At 40.6% G+C, this 20,733-nt stretch overlaps 2 protein-coding genes across 20 annotated transcripts in view; one reads left to right on the forward strand and one right to left on the reverse strand.

Annotated features, from left to right (window-relative positions):
* Window positions 1-262: 262 nt before the first annotated feature.
* On the forward strand, window positions 263-10,115 carry usp1 (ubiquitin specific peptidase 1). 2 transcript variants are annotated; one of them, XM_086269237.1, is made up of 9 exons: window positions 263-514; window positions 996-1,236; window positions 1,568-1,709; window positions 4,350-4,451; window positions 4,836-5,017; window positions 5,469-6,193; window positions 6,496-6,654; window positions 6,796-6,997; window positions 7,220-10,115. In XM_086269237.1, the coding sequence occupies exons 2-9, from the start codon at window positions 1,064-1,066 to the stop codon at window positions 8,016-8,018; spliced, it is 2,484 nt and encodes an 827-aa protein (XP_086125363.1). In that variant the 5' UTR covers window positions 263-514; window positions 996-1,063; the 3' UTR covers window positions 8,019-10,115. The 2 variants fall into 2 exon arrangements, with proteins under 2 accessions (XP_086125363.1, XP_086125362.1); XM_086269236.1 differs by having other exon boundaries at window positions 265-514; window positions 1,565-1,709.
* Window positions 10,116-10,173: 58 nt separating this feature from the next.
* Window positions 10,174-20,733, reverse strand: part of dock7 (dedicator of cytokinesis 7) — a 48,176-nt gene continuing 37,616 nt past the window's right edge. For 12 of the 18 annotated variants that reach the window (XM_086269233.1, XM_086269232.1, XM_086269228.1 and 9 more), the window contains 16 exons: window positions 20,623-20,719; window positions 20,378-20,512; window positions 20,132-20,284; window positions 19,685-19,843; window positions 19,426-19,526; window positions 19,085-19,277; window positions 18,816-18,959; window positions 18,596-18,727; window positions 17,223-17,237; window positions 14,048-14,173; window positions 13,867-13,956; window positions 13,532-13,768; window positions 13,304-13,447; window positions 13,096-13,202; window positions 12,679-12,846; window positions 10,174-11,009 (listed from right to left, as the gene is read on the reverse strand). In XM_086269233.1, the coding sequence (XP_086125359.1) occupies window positions 10,967-11,009; window positions 12,679-12,846; window positions 13,096-13,202; window positions 13,304-13,447; window positions 13,532-13,768; window positions 13,867-13,956; window positions 14,048-14,173; window positions 17,223-17,237; window positions 18,596-18,727; window positions 18,816-18,959; window positions 19,085-19,277; window positions 19,426-19,526; window positions 19,685-19,843; window positions 20,132-20,284; window positions 20,378-20,512; window positions 20,623-20,719 (2,044 nt within the window). In that variant the 3' untranslated portion in view covers window positions 10,174-10,966. Of the gene's footprint in view, window positions 11,010-12,507; window positions 12,528-12,678; window positions 12,847-13,095; window positions 13,203-13,303; window positions 13,448-13,531; window positions 13,769-13,866; window positions 13,957-14,047; window positions 14,183-17,222; window positions 17,238-18,595; window positions 18,728-18,815; window positions 18,960-19,084; window positions 19,278-19,425; window positions 19,527-19,684; window positions 19,844-20,131; window positions 20,285-20,377; window positions 20,513-20,622; window positions 20,720-20,733 lie in introns of all 18 variants that reach the window. The other 6 variants (XM_086269234.1, XM_086269229.1, XM_086269227.1 and 3 more) reach the window with 2 other exon arrangements.

Below are 20,733 nucleotides of genomic sequence, written 5' to 3' on the forward strand. Positions count from 1 at the left end.
CTTTTTATTACATTCATTTAATGAAAGCAATTTTTTAATGTCCTGTATTTAAAATCTTAGTACTTCAAAAAGGAAAAAAGGTGAGACATGAGAAATGACTGTTCAAGTTTAGCTCGACTTTTATTTTGAAGGAGCTGGAGAAAGGACTACAAGAATGGCGCTTGGAGCTGGCCGGTTGGGCCTAGCAGAAATAGTTGTCTTAACATTAGCCTGAAATCTGGCATGTAAATCTTTTCAGGTATAGAATTTCCCAGAGTTATACGCGCATTTCCAAATGTTCGGCAACACCTGATGATTTTCAAGCTTAGTCGTGACCGTTTTTTTTAAACATTCTGGCCGGATGTTTTGACGCGATATCCGAGCGTTGCCGGCGATGTAGCGGCCAGCGAATCTTCAAGCAGGAAAAAGCGCCAACTTCTGTTGCACCGTCTGAATTGTTAAACACTCCGTAAATAATTTCGAGACGGGATGTTTAATGGAAAATATCAAACTTAAACTGGAATGAAGCATTCGGGTAAGTTTTCTTTCTCGACTCAGCTGGGATTTCAAAGAAGTCCTTTTTGGCCGTGAACAGTTTCAAACGGCGTGCTTTCTGTTTTCTCCTCCCACTTCTTCACCGCACCTTCTCGAGCCAGTTTGTCGCTGTGATGTGCGCAACGTGCTCAAAAATAGCAAGTTATTTGTTGCTACCCTGTAATTTAAAGCGAAAACAGTTGCTAACGTAAGCCGTGCTAGAGCGGTTGTTTGTGGGTAGGACTGAAACAAAGTACTACCTTTAAGTTAGCGTTAGCCAGCTAACATGTTACATAATGCGTGGTACGGTCAATAACCGGTTCGACTGTATTATTGAGAAGTGTGTGATTGATTGGACTGGACCTGTCCGTGTGTAGCTACACAATAGCGGACCGTGAACTTAAGTGCGCAGCTACGTTCGTTCTCGTTGAACTCTGATGGCGCCCGCTGAAATTACATTGTGTGTTTCCATCTTTCACCAGTGAGGTGCGCTGTTGCGTCTCAGTAGGAATTTAAAAGAAAAATCGCCCTCAAGGTACCGGGAGGAAAGATGCCAGGTCTGCAGGGTGAAAGTGTGGTATCAGCGGCTCCGGGGAGCCCAGTGAAGAAGAGTAAACTCTCTCTGAAGTTCTTCCAGAAGAAGGAAACCAAGCGGGCTCTGGATTTCTCGGAACCTCAGACAGAAGAACCCAAAACATGTGAGCCAGAGGAGCCTGAGGCAAGGTAGGTCTCTGCTACCAGTGTGCGTCAAACACAAATAGTTTTCTAGACTGATTTGTTTTGGGCAGCCCGAAGCACTCGTTTTCCCACAGTTACATTCAGATAGTTATGGGAATTCCACTGTTGTTGTGAGGGCAGGATAATGCACGTGTGGATGAGTGATACCTTAGATTTTAATAGTAGGCTTCATCTCAATCAAGCTGGGGTTACACTTCAACATTAATCTCAGTGTAATCATTTTAAAACAGTGTGTGTGTGATGGTGGATGTCATTTGTGAAATTCAATTTATTAGCTGCTGACTTTCTGTTTGCTTCCTTCTTAACTGATCAGCAGCTGTGATCAGGTGGTCCCGGGGCCTTCTCAGTGTCCTTCCTCGCCCAGCCTCCTCCTGTCCTGCGAGAAGAGAGAGAACTTGGTGCCGTTCGTGGGGCTCAACAATCTGGGCAATACCTGCTATTTGAACAGCATCTTACAGGTGAGCCATTACCACAGATGGAGTTAATTTCCAGCATTAATAGATGTCACTTGTTCCAGTGTTTTAGTACAAATGGTAGGATGGGTTTAAATATACTGAAGGAAAAGTTGAAAACTGCACAGACACTTCACAGTGTGTGTGGTTTGTTCTTGTGCGATTTAAGTTGCATTGAATCCTCAAACCTGTTCACCTGTGTTATCCCACTCAGAAGTGGATGTTGTTGTGATGCCGGGAATGTTACATTTTCTGATGGGGAAATTGTGGTTCTGCGGCGACCGTGGCTCAGGGGGTTGGGAAGCGCATCTGTAACCGGAAGGTCGCCGGTTCGATCCCCGGCCTCTCTGTCCTGGTCGTTGTGTCCTTAGGCAAGACACTTTACCCTACCGCCTACTGGTGTTGCCCAGAGGGGCCGATGGCGCGATATGGCAGCCTCGCTTCTGTCAGTCTGCCCCAGGGCAGCTGTGGCTACAACTGTAGCCACAGCTGTGTGGCTACAGTGTGTGAATGTGAGAGTGAATGAATAGTGGTATTGTAAAGCGCTTTGGGTGCCTTGAAAAGCGCTATATAAATCCAATCCATTATTATTATTATTATTAGTGTGATGGCAGTCTGTGGGGAGCTTTGGACTGTCCTACCTGCAGAGAGCGTCTGTAGTCAAATGGAGGCAGTGCTTAAAAAAAAGTGGTTCAACCGGTCTGTAGGCTACTACTGAGTGTTGTAAACAATGTACAGTGTTCACTGCAACCTCTGACTGTACTGATCATACATTTTTTTATTTTATTTTATTTTTTTAACTCCTTTCCCTGTTCTGGCCCACTTGGCAACCAATCAGCACATTTCTGGTGGTTAAAAACCTATCTCTGTAGGTAAATATCTCTGGAAACAGACAAAATCTCAGGAGCATAAATTAAGCACAACGTTTTCACTTAAATACTAGTTGCTAATGGAATCAAGTGATGGCACATCACTTTTCTGAAGTATGGAGTTAGTTTAGTGAGCAGGATTTCATGTACTCACTGCTTTAATAGAAGATATGTAATTACAGTAGCACTTATCTGCTTTAATAGACTATATGCACGTTAGCATATGCTACTTCTGGTGCGGAAACTCCTTTGGGGAGCTTTGTTTCCGGTGTCCTATTCGCGCCTTGTTTACGGTCCAAAACAAGTTAAGCAAATGAATGAATCAAGCGGCGATTTACATTTCTATAGATGTCTTGGGCATTTACCCAATATATCTGTAAATGATGTTCATCGACTTGTCTATATTTTTTCCCCCGCTTCTCAGAGCAAAAGAGAAAAGGGATTCAAATTTTATATTTCTCAGTATCTGTAAACAGAGGTCCCTCGTTTATTGCGGGTGTTATGTTCTAAAAATAACCAGCGATAGGTGAAATCAAGTAGCCAATTTTATTTTTTGACGGTGCAGAACATTTCATCGACATACAGTACTGCACTTCAGAGTCACTCTGCTAGCTATCGATTCTGTACTGTACAGGAGAGACGTCACAGAGGAGAAACAGCGAGGTGAAAAGGTGAACTGCGTTAAAGCGAAGGACCACTGTAATTTTGAAGGGAAGTCACAACATACCCTTCGTAAATACTAATGTACAGAAACCCTTACCAGCAATCATTCATTTTTTGTGTGGCTTTTTTTCACGGTTTGTTAACATGCTGTGTAGGTGTGTACTTGACTAGCTGATATCGACATAACGGGGGAAACATCTGGTTTGACTATTCTTCACCTGTAGTTTGAATGCTGAACATTTGCCTGTTTAAATCATAAGACCAGTCACTATACAGAGATGCTTCTGAATGTGGATGATGTGTCTTCTGATTTTGTAATGCAGTTCTGCTTGTGTTGAGTGATGTAAACAACTGATCGATCTAAACTCTTTAAACGTCAAAATTGATCATTAGATTTTTTTTATGACACAACAGTGGTGAGTGTTCCCACCTTCTGCTCTTTGTAACGTAACGCGATCTTTCCGTTTTTGAGTTTTGGACATGGTTTTGGAGGATATCTTCGCAGTAGTGATTGACCGCAAAGTAAAGCTACCGGAAATGTACAACCCTACATCCGGTCTCAAACCAGGAAGTTAGCATTTTCTTGTGCACAGGGTCTATTGTAATCACAGTTAGGAATAGTATAGAACCAGATTCTTTTTCTCTCCATCCTTTTTTTTTTTTTTAAGGTTTCTAAACAGGACTTTTTTTAACCTTACTTTGGATGACTAAAGAGCTTATTGTAATAATTAGAATAATTCTGAAGTGCATCCAACATGCGAAAGCAAGAAGCTGTGTGTCTAATGACTAAAACAGAACGGTTTAGCTTCATATTTGGACAGTCATTTTTAACAGATTTTTGCTATTATGTTGAGCCGGTAAAGGAAATTATATTTCACTGTGACCATTACTGGGTTAATGGGAATTACTGTTGGACTTTAAGTACTGAAGCACAAATGACTGTGAAGGTCATGGACACGTTTTTCGCGCTTATTTGTGTCATCATAATATCACCAGCATTTAACAACCTGATTACTTGAAGATGCTTTGAGTTTTCCACTTGTGTGGATTACTTGTTATCACATCCAGTTTAAAATCACAATAATGATGTGTTGATGTCTGATTGCATCTGCAGGTTCTTTATTACTGCCCAGGCTTCAGAGAAGGCATAAAGAAGCTTCACGATCTCTCCATCCAGAAGGAGAAACCCAAGGAAGAAACTGAGAAAAGCGAAGAGGTACGTGCATAATAAATCACAGCCACAGTGTGGGTCCAAAGTTTAGCACTTATTAACTCCTCTGATGGGAGATGTTGCATGCTTCTTTTTAAAGTTGTTGAACAATATAGTGCACTCTAGTCTTCAGAGCTTGAAGTTAATTATGTGGGACTCCCCATAAGTTTTCAGAACTGAAGAAGCCTTTTGGACAAGAGGTGAAAACCTTCATGAACCAAAAACAAGTCCAGTAGCCTTCATCTCAAAGAGTTATGACACAGTGCACTGTATTCCTATTGTAAAATATACAGTTTTGAAAAAAGCAGCAGCATTAAAGGAGGGTGTCTGTCTTCTGAGCTACGAAAGCATATTTCAGTAACCTTTTTACTCTGTGTCATTTTCCTACAGCCACACTGTCAGCAGTCAGACGGTGTGTCGGAGGCTCTGCCAGCTCACATCGAGCTTCTTGGGAGCTTCAACACTTTGATAACTGCAGTGGAGCAGCTGCAGTCTAGCTTCCTGCTTAATCCTGACAGCTTCACCGATGGAGAGCTAGCCACACCACCGCGCAAAATTCTGCACACGCTCAGGTAAAGATTTGGCAGTTTCAATAAATATTTGTAACCCAGTTGCTTATTAGATCATACGCTTGTGTTGCTAGGTAACCAGTTTGTTCCCACGCTGTCTTTTTTCTAGCACGATGACTTAATGGCTTTCGAATATTAAATGTTACTAAACACCCAAATATTGTCACATTGTATACGTGCATATAACATTGATTAAACACTTAGTTGCAGTTAGATGCACATGTAGGATCATGAATGTGGAGCTTTGATCATTATTATGCTGTTTAAAAGGTAAAAACTTGTCATCATTAATGCTCAGTCATAGCTCAAGCTGATGAGTTGGTTACGAATCATTTTTAAAGTAAGCATGCTGACATGTTTAAACTCCAGATTGGCACTTTTGTGTTTTTGAACACTTTCATTAAAATTGCCATTTTCTGTCAGTTTGACACAAGTTTGTGGTTTTGTGTCGCAGGCAGCTGAACCCCATGTACGAAGGTTATCTCCAGCATGATGCTCAGGAAGTTCTGCAGTGCATCCTGGGATATATCCAGGAAGCCTGTGATACTATCAGGAAAGAGCTGAAAGTAGAAGGCGAGGAGGAGGATGTGTCGGAAGTTAAACTCGAGAATGGTCTCGATTTGGGGTCCGGCGGCTCTGGCGCAGAATCCAAAGCTTCCACGGAAGAGGATGGTCAAGTTGCTGGGAAAAGAAAGAGCGACACAGAAGTGGGGAATGCCAAGAAAAAATCCAAATCCCTGAAGTCTAAGAAATCAGATTCTGCAGAGGAAAACCTGAGTAGAAATAGACCCCTTACTCGCTCCAAAAGGAAGTCCTCCAGTGAAATCACCATGGACAGCAGCAAGAATAAAGGTGGAGAGGAGGCGGCAGGTGAGGAAGAGACGAAGAAACCAAATGGGGAAGGAGGAAGCGACGATGAGGGGAAAGGTGAGAAGACGTGTAAAGAGGCAGATGGGAAGAGGAAGAAGAGAGCTAAGTTGAGCTGCCTGAGGCCGTCTGGAAAGCAGCCAAGTATTTTCTCCAAGTTCCGCAGCGTGGGAAAGATCAGCTGCACAACTGTGAAGAACCAAAACAAAACAGAGCAGGAAAATGGAGTGACGCACGACGAAAGTGAGAAAAACCTTCAAGAGCCACCCAGCCAAAATGCATCCGAACACAGCAAGGCTCCTAAACATCAAGGTACGTGTGACCTGCGATCATCGTAAGAGGCAGCGATTATGAAGAAAACGTTTAGTTGAGAAAGAAATGACTCACTTTAACCTCTTAAGCCCCAAGCCTAACTGATCTCCTGCCTTTTGCCCCCATATCACAATTAATGAATTTAAATGAATAAGCATCCCAAAAAAAGCAGAAAAGTTGGGACAGACTAAATGTTTGGTCATTCACTTTAACTTTTAATTTGTACTTTGACGTGCATTAGGAGCCTACATTTATTTATGGAGTTCTAGATGTTACTAACTGTGGATTTTATGTTCGTTCAGCGGGCCTGAGCCTCATGGAGCGTTTGTTCCAAGGTCGGCTGGTTCTGAGGACTCGATGTCTGGAGTGTGAGAGCTTCACAGAGAGGAGAGAGGACTTCCAGGACATCAGTGTCCCTGTGCTTGATGACCAGCCCAGCAGCCCCGATGACCTCTCTGAGGGTGAGAATTTTTACAACTATTAGTTGTAAAATAGTAGTTATGGAGGTTTTTTTTTTTGTTTTGTTTTTTTTTTGTGGGTGTGGGTTTTATTTTCCCCCTTTTTATCTTAAAAATCTTGTTTTTTTTGGGGGTTTTTTTCAGTCTCACCAGACCCTAAACCAGAGCTGAAGACTCTGAAATGGGCCATATCTCAGTTCGCTTCGGTGGAGCGCATTTTTGGGGAGGATAAATACTTCTGTGAGACCTGCCATCACTACACAGAGGCCGAGAGGAGTCTGCTGTTTGACAAGACTCCTGAAGTCATCACTATTCACCTAAAGCGCTTCTCTGCCAACGGTTTAGAGTGAGTCCACTGAAGTCTCAGTTATCACACTGCCGCACTACACAAACTCTACTGGAATGAATTTGAGCTAGTGTTTGAAAAAGTGATCGCTGTACCACATGCTTAGACTTAAAAGATTCTCATCATGGAGAAATAGAATCAGTCCTTTGCTGTAGAGTTTTTACTGCTTTGATCTCTAGTTTCTAAATGTACTCTTATATCTGTATTGTTCTCTCTTCCCAGACTGGACCCATATGCTGGTCTTTCTAAAGTGAACACTCCCTTACAGACTCCTTTGACCTTATCCCTTGAGGAGTGGTGTACCCAGTCCTCATCCACTAAAGGTCAAAACTATCAGCTGTTTGCTGTCGTCATGCATAGTGGTGTGACCATCAGCAGTGGCCACTACACTGCCTACATCCGAATGTCTGATTTAACAGATGTGAAGATCTGGCTGCAGGACACAAAAACTGAAGAGAAGGAGGAGGAGGACGAGGTGAAGGAAGACAAAGAAGGTGCTCTGGTGAAGGAGACGGTGCTGGACTACGATGATGGAGAGGTGTCTTTCAGCCTGAGTACGAGAGGACAGCGGCGCGAGAGTTTGGCAAGCAGCAAATCAGGGAGCAAAAAGCTGTCAGAGGGGGGTGTCGGACTCTTGGGAGGCCAGAGGAGTGTGTCCAGCTATGACCTCGGGAACAGCAGCAGTAAACACACAGAGAAAGCAGCTAGCAGTGGTTCGACGGAGGGTTGTAATAGGAGAAAAACCATCAACATTTTGAGCCAAAACACTGAAGCTGGACTTAAAAAAGAGCCCGAGGCAGTAGAGGAGACATCGCAGGCTTCCTGTGGCAGCACAGAGACCAAAGAGCAGAAGGCTTTAAATAGCCTCTTGGAATATGAAGGGAAATGGCTGCTGTTTGATGACTCTGAGGTGCGTTTGTTTGAGGAGGACGACTTCCTGCGAGCCTGTTCTCCTGAGACGTGCTGCTCATCAACCCCTTACCTGCTGTTCTACAGAAGGATGCCTGAACCTGGACACTGAAATAGACAGACCTTACAGGAAACTGAGCTCCCAGGCAAAAGACAGATGGAGTTTTTGCAATACTTCAAACAGTGCCAGACACACTGTGGCTGCCACATTTACACTGAAACTGAAGTGACTTTTCAGCCAAGGAAAACTAAACCTGCAACAGCCCCACGGTGGGATCAAGGCGCTTCCGCCTTCTCATCCACTCATGTGCAGGTACTCTAAACAGAAACGCCCAGTTGGGGTCAAAGTTTGTTTTGTTTGTTTTTTTTGAACGTTAGGGATGATTGGTTGTGTATTTTTGTTTTTTTGGTCTTTCTTCAATGTTGACTTTGTATTGTTTGTTTTTTACAAAATGGCAAAGCACGTTGAACTAAAATTGAATTAAGTAAAAATGTTGAAAACTGACTTCCCCCCCCTGGGCGCAGCAGTCTGTATTCTGTTTGAATTTGAAAATGTTCTCATGTTATTTTTTTCAGTTTATCAGAAAAGCTTTTACCCTGAAGCTTTTCTCATCAACTGATCCCTTGTTTTGTGAGGGTTTTTATATAGAAACCTGTACAATTTAGCTGTATATCTGAAGCCTCAAACTGATGTCATTTATACAGTGAAACCGACAGATTCTCAGAAACTCATTTAGTTACAACAGATATTTACAACAAACACTCAGCTGTCTAATAATAATTAAAAAGTTTCTACATGCTTCGTTGACACTAGTTTATGCAGTCAACAGTTTCAGGCTCAGATGTCAGATTTGTCAGAGTGAAGGACGCAATTTGATTTTATCAGTGAACTATCAGGTTTTTATAATATACATTTTACAATGTTATGGAAAACTGCTTGTTTGATATTTTACTATAGAGCCCAACCGATTTAATGTGAGCACGATTGATATCTGTATAGTCTGACCAGCAGAGGGCGTGCTGCAGATTCTCTGTGGCAGCTCGTGATTGGGATGCCACAAATGTGAAAGGCTCATTGAACAGAATCGGGTGGAGCATAAACAATAATTAACTACATATAACAAATGTTAGAGAATTGTTTGTTTTGTGTATCTGAAATAAATATTAGAATATGAGACTTTTAAATGACCAAATATCGGTCTGAAAACAGTCAGTCTCTAATGTAGTGTACAACTGTCAAGTGAGATGTTTGCACTAGTCAGGATTTTAAGATCTGAATCTCTAATTTAAAACTCCTTAAGCTGTAGTTCAGTTTTATGCTGCAAGGAGGGTCAAAAAGCACAGTATAAATATCATTATATACAGTTCATGGTTATTATGGGGAGGAAAAACTGCCCACTGAGACCATGATTTAGCTTATGACCTACCTCCATTCTTCTTTTAAAAGAGAGAGAACAGTTTTTAAAGTTCATTAGAGATAAAATAACAAAGTTAAGACTAAAACCGGACTGATGGAAGTTCTCAAGCAGCGAATATTCAGTTTTGTACTTGCATATTGCTGGTTTTGAAATCTATATGTATGTCTATATCTATATTTAGAGATGTATATACATATCTATATTTTGATCTATTAAAACAAATCACCATCCCTCTGATTAAACCTATGTAATATCAAGTTTTGTCTCATGACAGATTTAAGATACTATAGTTGAAGAAAAAAATAGATTTTCCTCTTTTGCATTAATATGCTCCATATCTGATCTAACAGCCTAGACACAAAACATTTTAACTTGATGTGGTAAGGTAAGTTTCCTGTTTATGATGGACTGAGTCTTTTGTGACAATTTATCGATTAGTCATGCATAGCAGATGATAGATTTTTTTTGGGGGGGGGGGGTTGCATCAATTGAGCTTTAAAAACTCAGTAAAGGTAACTTTGTTCATCTCAGGTCTAGTGATGGTTTCAGAGATTTACTTGGGTCTGATGAGCTGTCTTTCTAAGTATTACAAACCCTTTTCACCTGTCTTTCAAAGATGAGTTTATTATTTAAAGTGAAATGCTTGGTTAAAAGCACCCTTACTGTGTTGTTGTGTCCTTTTTAACTGTACCATTCCAGTTCTCATTATGCGGAAGTGGCATAGCGGGGTTTCAGAGTGAAAGCAATAAAGTTTTTACCTTCACACCAGCTTCATGCTTTTTGTCGTCTTAGTTTCTGGCCGACTTACCTCAAAGTCCATAATAACAGAGAAACATCACATCAGACCACTTGAACATTAAAATATTTATTTAGTAAAATATTTAAAATAAAACAAAACTACATAAAATTATACAATGAGGTTTAAAGTACCTAAGTTTAAAACATTGGCGCCTCAACTAAAAACAATAATAAAGCATCATGATAAATACTGGTACAATTTTTTTGCATGTTTTAAGGTTTCTCTCCCATTTTGCATTACATAAACTTTCAAGTTGTAAAATGCAATGCTACACCATAAAAAAAAAAAAAAGTGCACACATGAAAATTGAGTACAGATTTTTTTGACACATCGTACATAATTAAAAAGACACCTTGACTTTTAAAATTGTAAGAATTTGGCAGAAAAAAAGGGTGTTTTTTTTTTTTGGCACTTTACTGAAATACAGAACTCTGGAGCATTCTTCATAGCTTGCAGCCATTTCTACTGGTTCCAAGAGTGAGTGCTGACATGAGCTTTGTTTTTTGTTATTTTAAGGTAGCATGGGGACAGTATAAGCACTTGTTACCTACTGAAATGACTAGCAAAAAGAAATTCTAAATGCCAAGGTATCTCTTTAATTTGAAGTTCCACTTGTTTGCTGCGCTGATTGTGTAACAGTTTGTCTGTAAACAAATTAAGACACTGGAATGACGTACCAAGCTGCAAGTCTTTTCAACCTTTTGTTTAAACACGCTTTTTTCCAAACACTGACCAACTTTCAAGAGACACTCCTATTTACACTGGAGAATAAATTAATATTGCAGTTTCGGTTAAGTGTTTGTGTAGGTGTACAGGTGCGCTTGTGTGTAGTTCTCTTCATCTTCAAATGTCAAGCTTGCGAAGACTCATTCTGCTGAAGGAATCTCTGCAAATTAAAAACAAAAAGATGTTAACGAGGACAAAAAAAAAAAGAAATAAAATACTAAGAATTTTGAGCTGTCACGAGAAGCTGACCTGAAATGTTAAAGCTGCAGTAGGAAGAAATCTAGAAAAGCCTAGTATGTGAAAATAGCTGACCTCCTGTAGCTCTACCTTCTCACAAGACGAGCACAAGCATATAACACATGCTTCATACATGCTACAAATCAATGCTGACCCCAATCTCACAGGCCTAGAGTAACCACCAGGCAACATATTGTGAGGGAAAACTATGTATTCTCTGGTTGCTGTAGTTGCTAGACTTTGCTGTCAGTCACCGTGGACTTAATTTTGAATGTCCCATTAACCAAGGCCTTGGGGCGTGGTCAGTGACTGCCAGGTAACCACTGGTTGTATATTCTGCGACTGTTTGGCAAGTGATTGGTGGCAGTTCCTAGCCGTTTTCCAGTTTGCGCTGCACTATTTCAAGATTTACTACAGCTCTGAGAGTAAATAGCATCTGCGTCTTAAATGAAAAACCACAGACGGCTTGCAACAACCTGCAGTTGTTTTTAGTGCAACCAATTTCACTCAGCAACAGCTAGACCCCCTTGCCAATGAATCGGGGAATACACGTTTTTTCCGACTGGAGATGATTGAGTTATGTCATGTAGTATTTGATCTGTAGCCCACTGCCTGTGATTGTTCAAAGTATTTGCAGTAGATTTGAAAATGCTACATGTTTAATTTTGTCAGAACAAACTGCCCCTTGTTTTTGTTTATTATTGTTCACTATTCTAACACTGTTATGTTTACGTACGGAGGTTATACCTCGTTACGTCAACAGATGATGCTCTTGTACTGCTGTGGAATCACTAGAGAGACAACTTCGGTGTCCTCTCGATAAATCCACCGTTTTTTAGAATTTATAATACGCCGTGCTCTCGAGCCTTTTTTGTGTCCAATGGCAACATAAAGAAGTTGCCCAGCCAAACTGCAGCTAATTTTGGCTGCTGCAATTTTAAAGCCCTGAAAAGCATATACGTATATTTCCATCAGTACACCTTTTATCTGTAAATCTGTAAACAAAATCACAAATGCTCGACATCCTTGATAAAAAATATAATTTATAAAATGAACGGACACACTGAAAAAATGATGTTCTGTGGGGTCTCTTCCTTACAATATAAAGTGCCTTTAGGCAACTTGTTGTGAATTGGTGCTTTATAAATAAAAGGTAATTGCATTCATTCGGATTTTACTAAGTCTGTGTGTGGCTTGGTTGTTCCCTTCATACAACAGGTAAATTCTTAACTGATAAATAAAGTTGCACGAAAAAAAGTATGATGTATCCTTAAACATTTACAAATCCAATTCATTTTTAATTTTAGAATTAAAACTGAAAGCATTTCCCTCTAACCTGAACAGTGAGAAACATGCAAACGAAAAAACAAAAACAAAAACAAAAACACAACACAAAACGTACTCCGAGAAGTCCAAACTACCTTGTCAAGCTGTCCGTTTGCTGCATCGTTTTTACAGAAGCAAAAACAAAACAAAACAAAAGCAAAACAATTTTTTTTAAAAAGACTGATTTAACTTAACAACCAAGAAATTAATCTCTACTCTCACTCACATCATTCATACACATGGAGAGAAAGCCTGCTTGGCCCTACCTGTGCGAGTTGACCTGCAGTACAGGCTTATAAAGCTGGGGGATCTTCCTGTTGATGAGAGGCTGCAGTGCCTCCTTCAGCCGGTGATAATTCCTCTCCAGCTCCCTCTGGTACTCCTTCTGGTCTGGACCAATCAGGCTCTTGTTTTTGCGTAGGGCATCCTCACACCTTAGACAGGGAAATATAGTGCGATACTGTTATGTAAATACGCAGCACGTGTTCTCTGTTTCAAATAAAATGATCGACTGAAAGTCTAAACTAATTTGGTGAGTGAAGTGAAAACTTATAGCACTTGGGTGCTATAGTCTGGTTATATAGCAACACAGCAACCATCAGTGGTATCGTATCATTTTTACAGCTTGTACAGGGTGAGAGGAGAAGGTTTCAACTTCTGCCTAGAGGAAGGACAATCCATACCTTTTGGTGAAGTCTTTAAAGCAGAGCCGAAGCTTATTGTGGTGTCTGTACAATTTTGGGTCACTGGGGATCTCCGACAGGAACACTTGAGCTACCTCCAAAGGACCCTTGGAAAAACAGAACAATCTCATAAACATCAGCTTTCAGCTTTGTGAATCAGTAGTGCTGTAACTAACAGTTGTTGCATGCTAAAAATTCAAAACCTTACCTGGTTTACAGTTGTGCCTACTGATCCCTGAAGGACCATCTGCAGCATCTTGGCATCGGCAGGGTCCTGGTGGGTGGCAAATGCCAACTCCTGAGTCTTTTTCTGCATGTCCTCTATTGCCACTTCTATCGGTGTGGATATAATCTGGAAGAGTGACAGAGTGGTTGCATGAAAAGGCTGAACATTTGTGGAATTTGCCTGTGAAGAGCAGGCAGACTGTAGACCTACTTCCTCTTTGTGGATGATGTTGATCCGTGTCTTGATGTACGGGAAGGCGTGGGAGGTGGTGAGGATGGTCTTGCGTTTGAACTGTTCGTGCAGGTCCCCGTGTGCTCGCCCATCCAGGGTGAAAGGAGTGCAGTAGACGAAACGTCTCAAGTTGTAGTTCTTGTCAAAGTATGTGATGCGGTCTTTCATTTCGTAAGTGTCAAAGTACGGCTCCACGTATGTGATCTGGATGAATGCCTAGAGGGACAAATGTTTTTGGGTTGTTTTTTTTTTTTTTTAGCTAAGACCATTTCCATCCGTTTAACATATGTTCATCTCATTTATCAACACTAAACCTTATTTGGGTCCAGCTTGCACTTGTCCACAGGGTTGGAGTCCTTAATGACTTCTACCTGGTCCTCTCCAAATCGCTCGCCATAGAAACCCTACCAGAAAAGACAAAGAACAGAACATTTTACTCTTTCACAGAAAACAATTAGACTCATAGAGAGAGAACGCGAGCACAGCATAGTTTACCTCTAGCCTGTGAGAGATTTCAGCCAGCTTTGTGATGGCAGGCTCTTTGTACACAAACTCTTGCTCATCCAAGTCGCCAAACTTCGTACCATAAAATCCAACTCTGAAGTAAGTACCAAACATTCTCTTTCCATCCTGAACAGGCAGAGGGAAACATTGATAAATGGGTTAAAAAACGAGGCAGAACACCATCACCCTGCTACAGCATACTGTGATATACTGTGGAACAGTAAGCATTTGTGTATTTTTACTTTATTAGATTTTACAGCTCTCTTCACAGAGGCAAAGATGACAGAAAAAGATTATAGTTCACTGAAAGAAATGGTATGCCTACAATCTGATATATATGTAGCTATATAGCTACATATATAACAACAACTATTAGAAGTTTCATGCAGTATGTGATTAAATCTGTTGGTTCTGTTCTAAAAGCTGTATGTGAGTGTACTGAAGGTTCAGACAGAAAGTATGTGATTTCAACAACCTGTTTTTTTTTTGTTTTTTTTTAAAAAAAAAAAAAAAAGGTTGTTCAGCAGCTTTTCCACCGCAGTTAAGGACCTGACAGAACTCAGGCAGGTAGCAAGTATTTTTAAAGCCGAAACAAATATTGATATTTTGTCATTTAAACATCTGACCTTCTGATATATCGACTGTTTCATGTGTCTGAAAGAAAGAAAAATCCCATAAAATAAATAACTACACAATTTGTTATATGTAGTTGCTTATTTACTTGTTTGCTCTCTACCCGACTCTGGGAAGTTGCACAGTGCCCTCTGGTGGACAAACTATGCAATATAAAATAGAAGAGTGTTTCTTCCATCTCTTCTTTACATTTTTCTTTTTCACCAAGCAGTTATTTAAAATACAAATACCGACTGTCAAATAGCTAATATCGGGCGATGATACTGGCCTGCTAATAGATTAGTCAGGCTAAAAGTACCAAGCAAACTAGGTCAAACATCAGCAAGAAAAAAGTGCCAGGTTTAGCTCTTTTCCTTTCAAGCCCTCTCTTTTCAAGCAAACTTTCTTCTGACTGACTGCATTCTTGCAATCAGAAGGTTTGAAAAGTATGTGGGTGGGGCTTCTGTGCTGCAGCTGCCAGCATAGAAAAAAAAAATCTGAACCCTGACCTTTGGGTCATAGGAATTACTTTCATATTATTAGCTTCTCATTATTTGACAGTTTGGTCCTGTTTAAATATTATTATAACAGTATACAAGCCAAAAATAAAGAAACACACAAGGTCCACTGTAAGTAAACACAGTAGACATTTGGGTTTATAAAATGGTCAGAAATCACTGGAAAATCTATATAATTATAACAAATACGAGGAATGCAGATGAATTGCCTTAATGTGCTTTTGTGAAAAATCCCAATCTAAGCCAGGAAAAACACCCCGCAGTGTCTGAAATGTATCTATTGTTGTCAACATGAACTCGACATCTCCTTTGCACCCAGCTTGTAAGTGCTTGTGTTCTTCATGTGTGCAATTTTTTCCCATGTTAAGAATAAAAACAGCTCAAGTTCACAGATCAAAGCAGCACCAAAGTTTTCTAAATAGAAGCCTTAAAGTCACAAACAGACAGATAACAAAAAAAAGAAAGAAAGACGGAGCGGGAGGGGAAAACGTTTGTGAAACAAAACAAGGCAAAAACTACTTCAACCTCAAACACCCCGTTACGTCTTTGGAAGTTGTTGACAGGAAAAACATCCATCAACTCCAATTTTTTTTTTTGCTTAGACCTCTACTTGGAAAGAAACATCCAAAGGGAAGCCCCAAGATCAATCAGCAGGTACACCATGAGTGCCCAGTGTGTAAGTGCGTGTATGGCAGGAAAAAGGAAAATGATGTGAAAATCTGAGGCAAATGCTACACAACTTGATGCACAAGATGTTTAGATAAAGCATCAGGGTAACTTAAGGGAAAAAGATACAAGTCATGTATTGCTAGTTAAACCACTGATTTGAAAATGTTTTTAAACAGTAATTAAGGAAACCCTGTAAACTAAGAAACTTACCACAAGACACAATTAAGTAAAGAAGGAAGGGTCGGCAACCAGGGAAATCAAAAAGGAAAAAAAAAACAGAACAAATTTTAATCAGGATTGGGTTCCTCCAGAGAATTTTAAAAACAACACAAACTAACACACAACAGTAAAAATATCTCCACTGATTGTGAGAAAGAACAGAAACTCATTGTGGAGGATCCAGATCATGCAAAGGCAGACAGCGAAGAATTAAAAAAAAACAAAAGTGAGGGGAAAAAAAAACAAATAATCCACAACCCTCGGAAACACACCATGCACGCTCAGTGCGCTTCCTGTGCTCTGTCCAATTCATGCAATAGACCATGAGAACTCAGAGGTTAATACTGTTAACAAAGGGACAGAATGCATGAAACAAAAGTCAGGGGTCGATTTAGTTTAAACTATTAAAAGAAAGGGCAAGAATAACAACCAATCAAAATCAAAAGGGATAAATCAAGTAATCCTGAGATTACTGTGAGTTGAACCCTCTTAGAAAACAAACTGCCTTTGGAGAATTTGGTTCCAGCCTCGACCCAAAGTCTGCAGCACCTTGCGTGTTAAAAGGCTCATTTAATTGTGTGTGGCAAGAATGACCCCACGGCTACAGCGGGATGGCTAACAGACACCTTTCATGTCAAAACAGTGCACTGAAATCGAGCCCTGTGGTTGAAGATGAGATGAAGTGTGACAGCTGACGCGCGTGTGTGTGCCCACCGACACACCCAGCAGACACATAGAAGATGAGGAATGGAGGGGGTAAAACGGTGGATTGTGCAGGTGATGCATTCGCTGAGACTTTTGTCATTAGTGTCACACACCATGGCTCCCATGCACAGCCTGTCAACACTGTCACATGTAAAGAATAAAATAAAATAAAAAAGACACAAACACAAGCTCCTCTTGCAGTGTAAGAAGAGTGAGGAGAGAGGAAAACGGTGAAGGGTGTTGTTGCTTAGACAGCGAGCGTCCCCAGCGGGTAAAGGGGCAGACAGTTGATGTTGTCTGCAGATGTTAATGGATTTGGATGTATGTAACAAAGAAGAAGAATGCCAACAGCTAGCAAATAAAAAGATGAGAGTAAATAAAAAGAAAATACAAAAAGATAAACCACATGAGCAGGGCCAAGCAGGAGCTGTTTAGTCACCTACCTCCCAGCCAGTACTCTGCGTAACAAAGAGAATACAGGACATGTGAACGACAAGACGCATACGCCCTCCGACACGCGCACACACACACACATACAAAGGATGTTACAATAAGGAGAATGAACGCTTTGAAACGAATCCAGGTTACTAAGTTGTCGAGCTGGAGAACAGAGCGTGTGACAGAAATATTCTTTAAAAAACAAACAAACAGAAAAACAGGGATGCTTTCTTTACACATGAATGTTTTTGTCACTATGAAAAAGTCTGCTTTGCAAGAGCAGTTGCTCTGCACACCAGATGACTGTAACCCGTCTGTGTCACACAATCCACACAACTGGCCTTTAACAAAAAATACAAATAAAAAAAAACACAGCTGGAATCCAAAATGTCATGCATGCTTAAGGTCATACTTCACAGAAAAGTAAAGCATGGTGGGTATCAGGCATAAATAAATATACTAGGATTTAACTGCCAACTGATAAGATCATGCAAAGCTGTGTCTGTGACAGCTGGTGTGTACGCAACATTAACTGGAATCCATTGTTTTTCTGTGTAGTGACTCATATCGAGACTGATGTATGTACATTTTGAAAGTCCTGCAGATAAGAAGCTTTGCTCCTAACATCCTTTTTTGTTAATTGGCCTTGATACATCTACACTGGCTGTTTAACATGACAGTTAATCTGTGTGAGAAAAGTGTACTTGTGCATATATTCATATGACAGTGACAAAAAAATTTCTCCTTTTCATTGTAAGTGCTGATCTTGATACTATACCGTAATTACTTAACTCTAATTCAACCGCACACGTCTTAAATTGTGTTCACTCAAGCAATTTTTTGCATGAGCCACATGTGAGAATGCAAAGCATGCATTATAAATATGAAACGATTTTTGCCCTGCTAGCTCCATAGAACAAAGTCTATGAATGTCCAATTAAAACTATGTTTGAAGAGAGCCCATGACTTTCTGGAGAATTCCTTTAAGCCCTGCCTCCTGCACCCTCTACCCAGGCATTGTGCCACATAAAATAAAACAAAAACAAATGGAGTATTTCCAGCAGTGATAAGGTATCTGACATGGACTGCTCCAGACAATTTCCTGACCCGATTCTCCTGACACTGTCTGGAATTTATTTATAAAAACAGCTTTGGTGGATTTACATAAGAAAAAAAGAAAACAGAAGTAACCTTGTGTATCCCAAATGTAATCTTCTCATAGCGGAAGTTAGACAATGAAAACAATAAATCTAGGTCACACTGAGATATAAAAAAATTAATCTTAGAATTTAATTGCATAAATTCAGTGTCAGCTTGGCACCACAAACTGTTGGGAGTTGTGATTTGAAGAAGTAGTCTACTTTGTGTGTGTGTTTACCTGATGAACAATTTTGCCAAAGGCTTCCTGTAGTTTACCATGTATGGTGGCTAGTTTCTTTGCGTCCCTGTTGGCTTCGTGAATCGGGATCAGTACCTTATAAACCTCATTCACAGCCTCATACATGCCGGCCTGGAAGGATGAACAATTATTTTAAATAATAGCAGGTAAAAAACACAAAACAAAGAAATAAGCATCGGTTCATGTTTCCATCTCTCACCATGGAAAAAGAGGCAGCAGCCTGCTCTAGGAGACCCACGAGACCGATCTCAGTGAAATATTTCCCTGAACAGATTCCCTCCTCGTCTGGTGACACTACATCATCAGAGACTGCAGATTCCTCCAGCACATTTGAAGAAATATTCTAGAGCACATAACCACACATATTAAAAACAAATGAAGGTTATGGTGCATGCACAGTCATTGTAAGAAATGTGTTTCTGTAGAGGAGAGACATGCGCACAAACAATACCACAGGAATGCTCCTACCTGAAAGGTGACACAGCCTACAGGAAGATATTTGCGGTCCTCCAGCATACTTAGGTATTCTGCCACTAAGGCAGCACTGTGCACCAGACACTGAGCAGCCTCAGCATGGTTGTTTCTCTCAGAGTGCTTTCCAGCCATGTTCTGGAGCCACGTCAGCCGCAAGTCTGGAGATGTCTGGTAACCTTTCGCAATCCTTTAAGTGGACAAAAATGCAAATGCACACACAGACCACACAGGAAATCACACCCACAACCAGATATTGACTAACTAACCAACTACAATGAATAAATGCTCTTTTAAGTAATCAAAAGAAATCGCTCCATTGCACATGGGTTTTGCACCTGTACATGAGATCTATCAACATCTCAGGATCTTCCTGGTGTTCCTTCATCTTCACTGTGTCAGACAGGATCATGTGCAGATTAAAAACAAGGTCCTGAACCTGAAAGCAAGAAAATACGGCTCAGGATAAAGAAGCTCCTTCTCCGGGATGATGACATGTTTGCAAAGTAAAAGGTCCAGAGAATCACATCAGCAGCAATCTGGATATTTTCCCTTTTCGAGCAGTGATGGAAAACAACTAAATAGCGAACCCAGTACCTGATCTGGGAACGTGGTCTCCCTCAGCTCCAGATCCTCCTCTGCATAGGTAAGGATGGTCTTTAGAGAGCGACGGAGGAACTCCTCATTGAAATTCTGAGATGTTCCAACCAGCGAGGAAAGAGACATTGTCACCTGCATCTTTACTCTTGCAAAGTTCTAAAAGTTCAAGCAAAAAGAATAAACACACATGTTATCAAAGCTGTTGGCTTTCTGCCGACATATGAAGAGAGAAGGAAGCACTATACATATAATTTCTAAAAAGATATTAGCACAAAGTCTGCTTTCAATAATGCATACATCAGTAACTGAACTAAAGTTTGCTATGACTGCACAGTTTGGTATTCAGATAAACCAGGTGAATTAAAGTTAACAAATATGTTATTTGTTATAGTACAGCCACATTCCACAGCTCTAACTTGTTCAACCCATCACCTCTGTACTTACATTGCCAATCTCAAAGTTTTGCCTCATGAGGAGGTAGAGGGAAGCACTGGCATGGGATCTGATCGTGCTTATGCTGCTGCTGCAGCTCCTCAGCAGTCGCAGACACAGATCAGCACACTGCTCTGTTTCTTCCTCAAAGAGTAGTTCGGGAAACTACACAGGCAGAGAGAGAAGTATTTATTACTATGTAAGCCTGGAAGATGAAATAAGCATGCTTCACACATAAAGAAAGCCCAGTAGTCTAACCTTAGATACCAGGGCCCTCTGTGTGGCAAAACAATGCTGAAGGTAGAGGGCGCTCTGGTTGCAGGCCATGCTGTGGAGCAGCACCTTCAGCACTCCACCCAGGATACTCTCCTTGGATTCCGTTACTGATGCCGTCTGGAGGGAAAAGGACTTATAAACAGCTGTAATAGGCCTCTGAACACAGCCTGACTGGGAATATATGCCTGTTTCCATTTAGTGTGGATACGTCTTCTTCGCTTACATACCTGTACAATAATCTCCAGAGTATCAAGTATTATTAAATTGGCCTCTGTTGCGAGATTACCATCAATAAGAGCTTCATGTTCCAGCTCTGCTCTCGTCCTGCACAGACACAA

Source organism: Aulonocara sp. 'chitande type north' Nkhata Bay, linkage group LG17 (genome assembly GCF_057382095.1).
Source record: "Aulonocara sp. 'chitande type north' Nkhata Bay isolate Kocher_YH1m ecotype deep benthic linkage group LG17, A_spYH_male_GT1.1, whole genome shotgun sequence".
In the NCBI taxonomy this organism is placed as follows: Eukaryota; Metazoa; Chordata; class Actinopteri; order Cichliformes; family Cichlidae; genus Aulonocara; species Aulonocara sp. 'chitande type north' Nkhata Bay.

What these genes read in the sequence shown, in the direction of transcription:
- usp1 (XM_086269236.1), top strand. Translation starts at nt 1,064, where the DNA reads ATGCCAGGTCTGCAGGGTGAAAGTGTGGTATCAGCGGCTCCGGGGAGC. An exon ending in CCAGAGGAGCCTGAGGCAAG is followed by an intron (nt 1,237 to 1,564) that starts GTAGGTCTCTGC and finishes TTAACTGATCAG; the next exon opens with CAGCTGTGATCAGGTGGTCC. An exon ending in AAACTGAGAAAAGCGAAGAG is followed by an intron (nt 4,452 to 4,835) that starts GTACGTGCATAA and finishes ATTTTCCTACAG; the next exon opens with CCACACTGTCAGCAGTCAGA.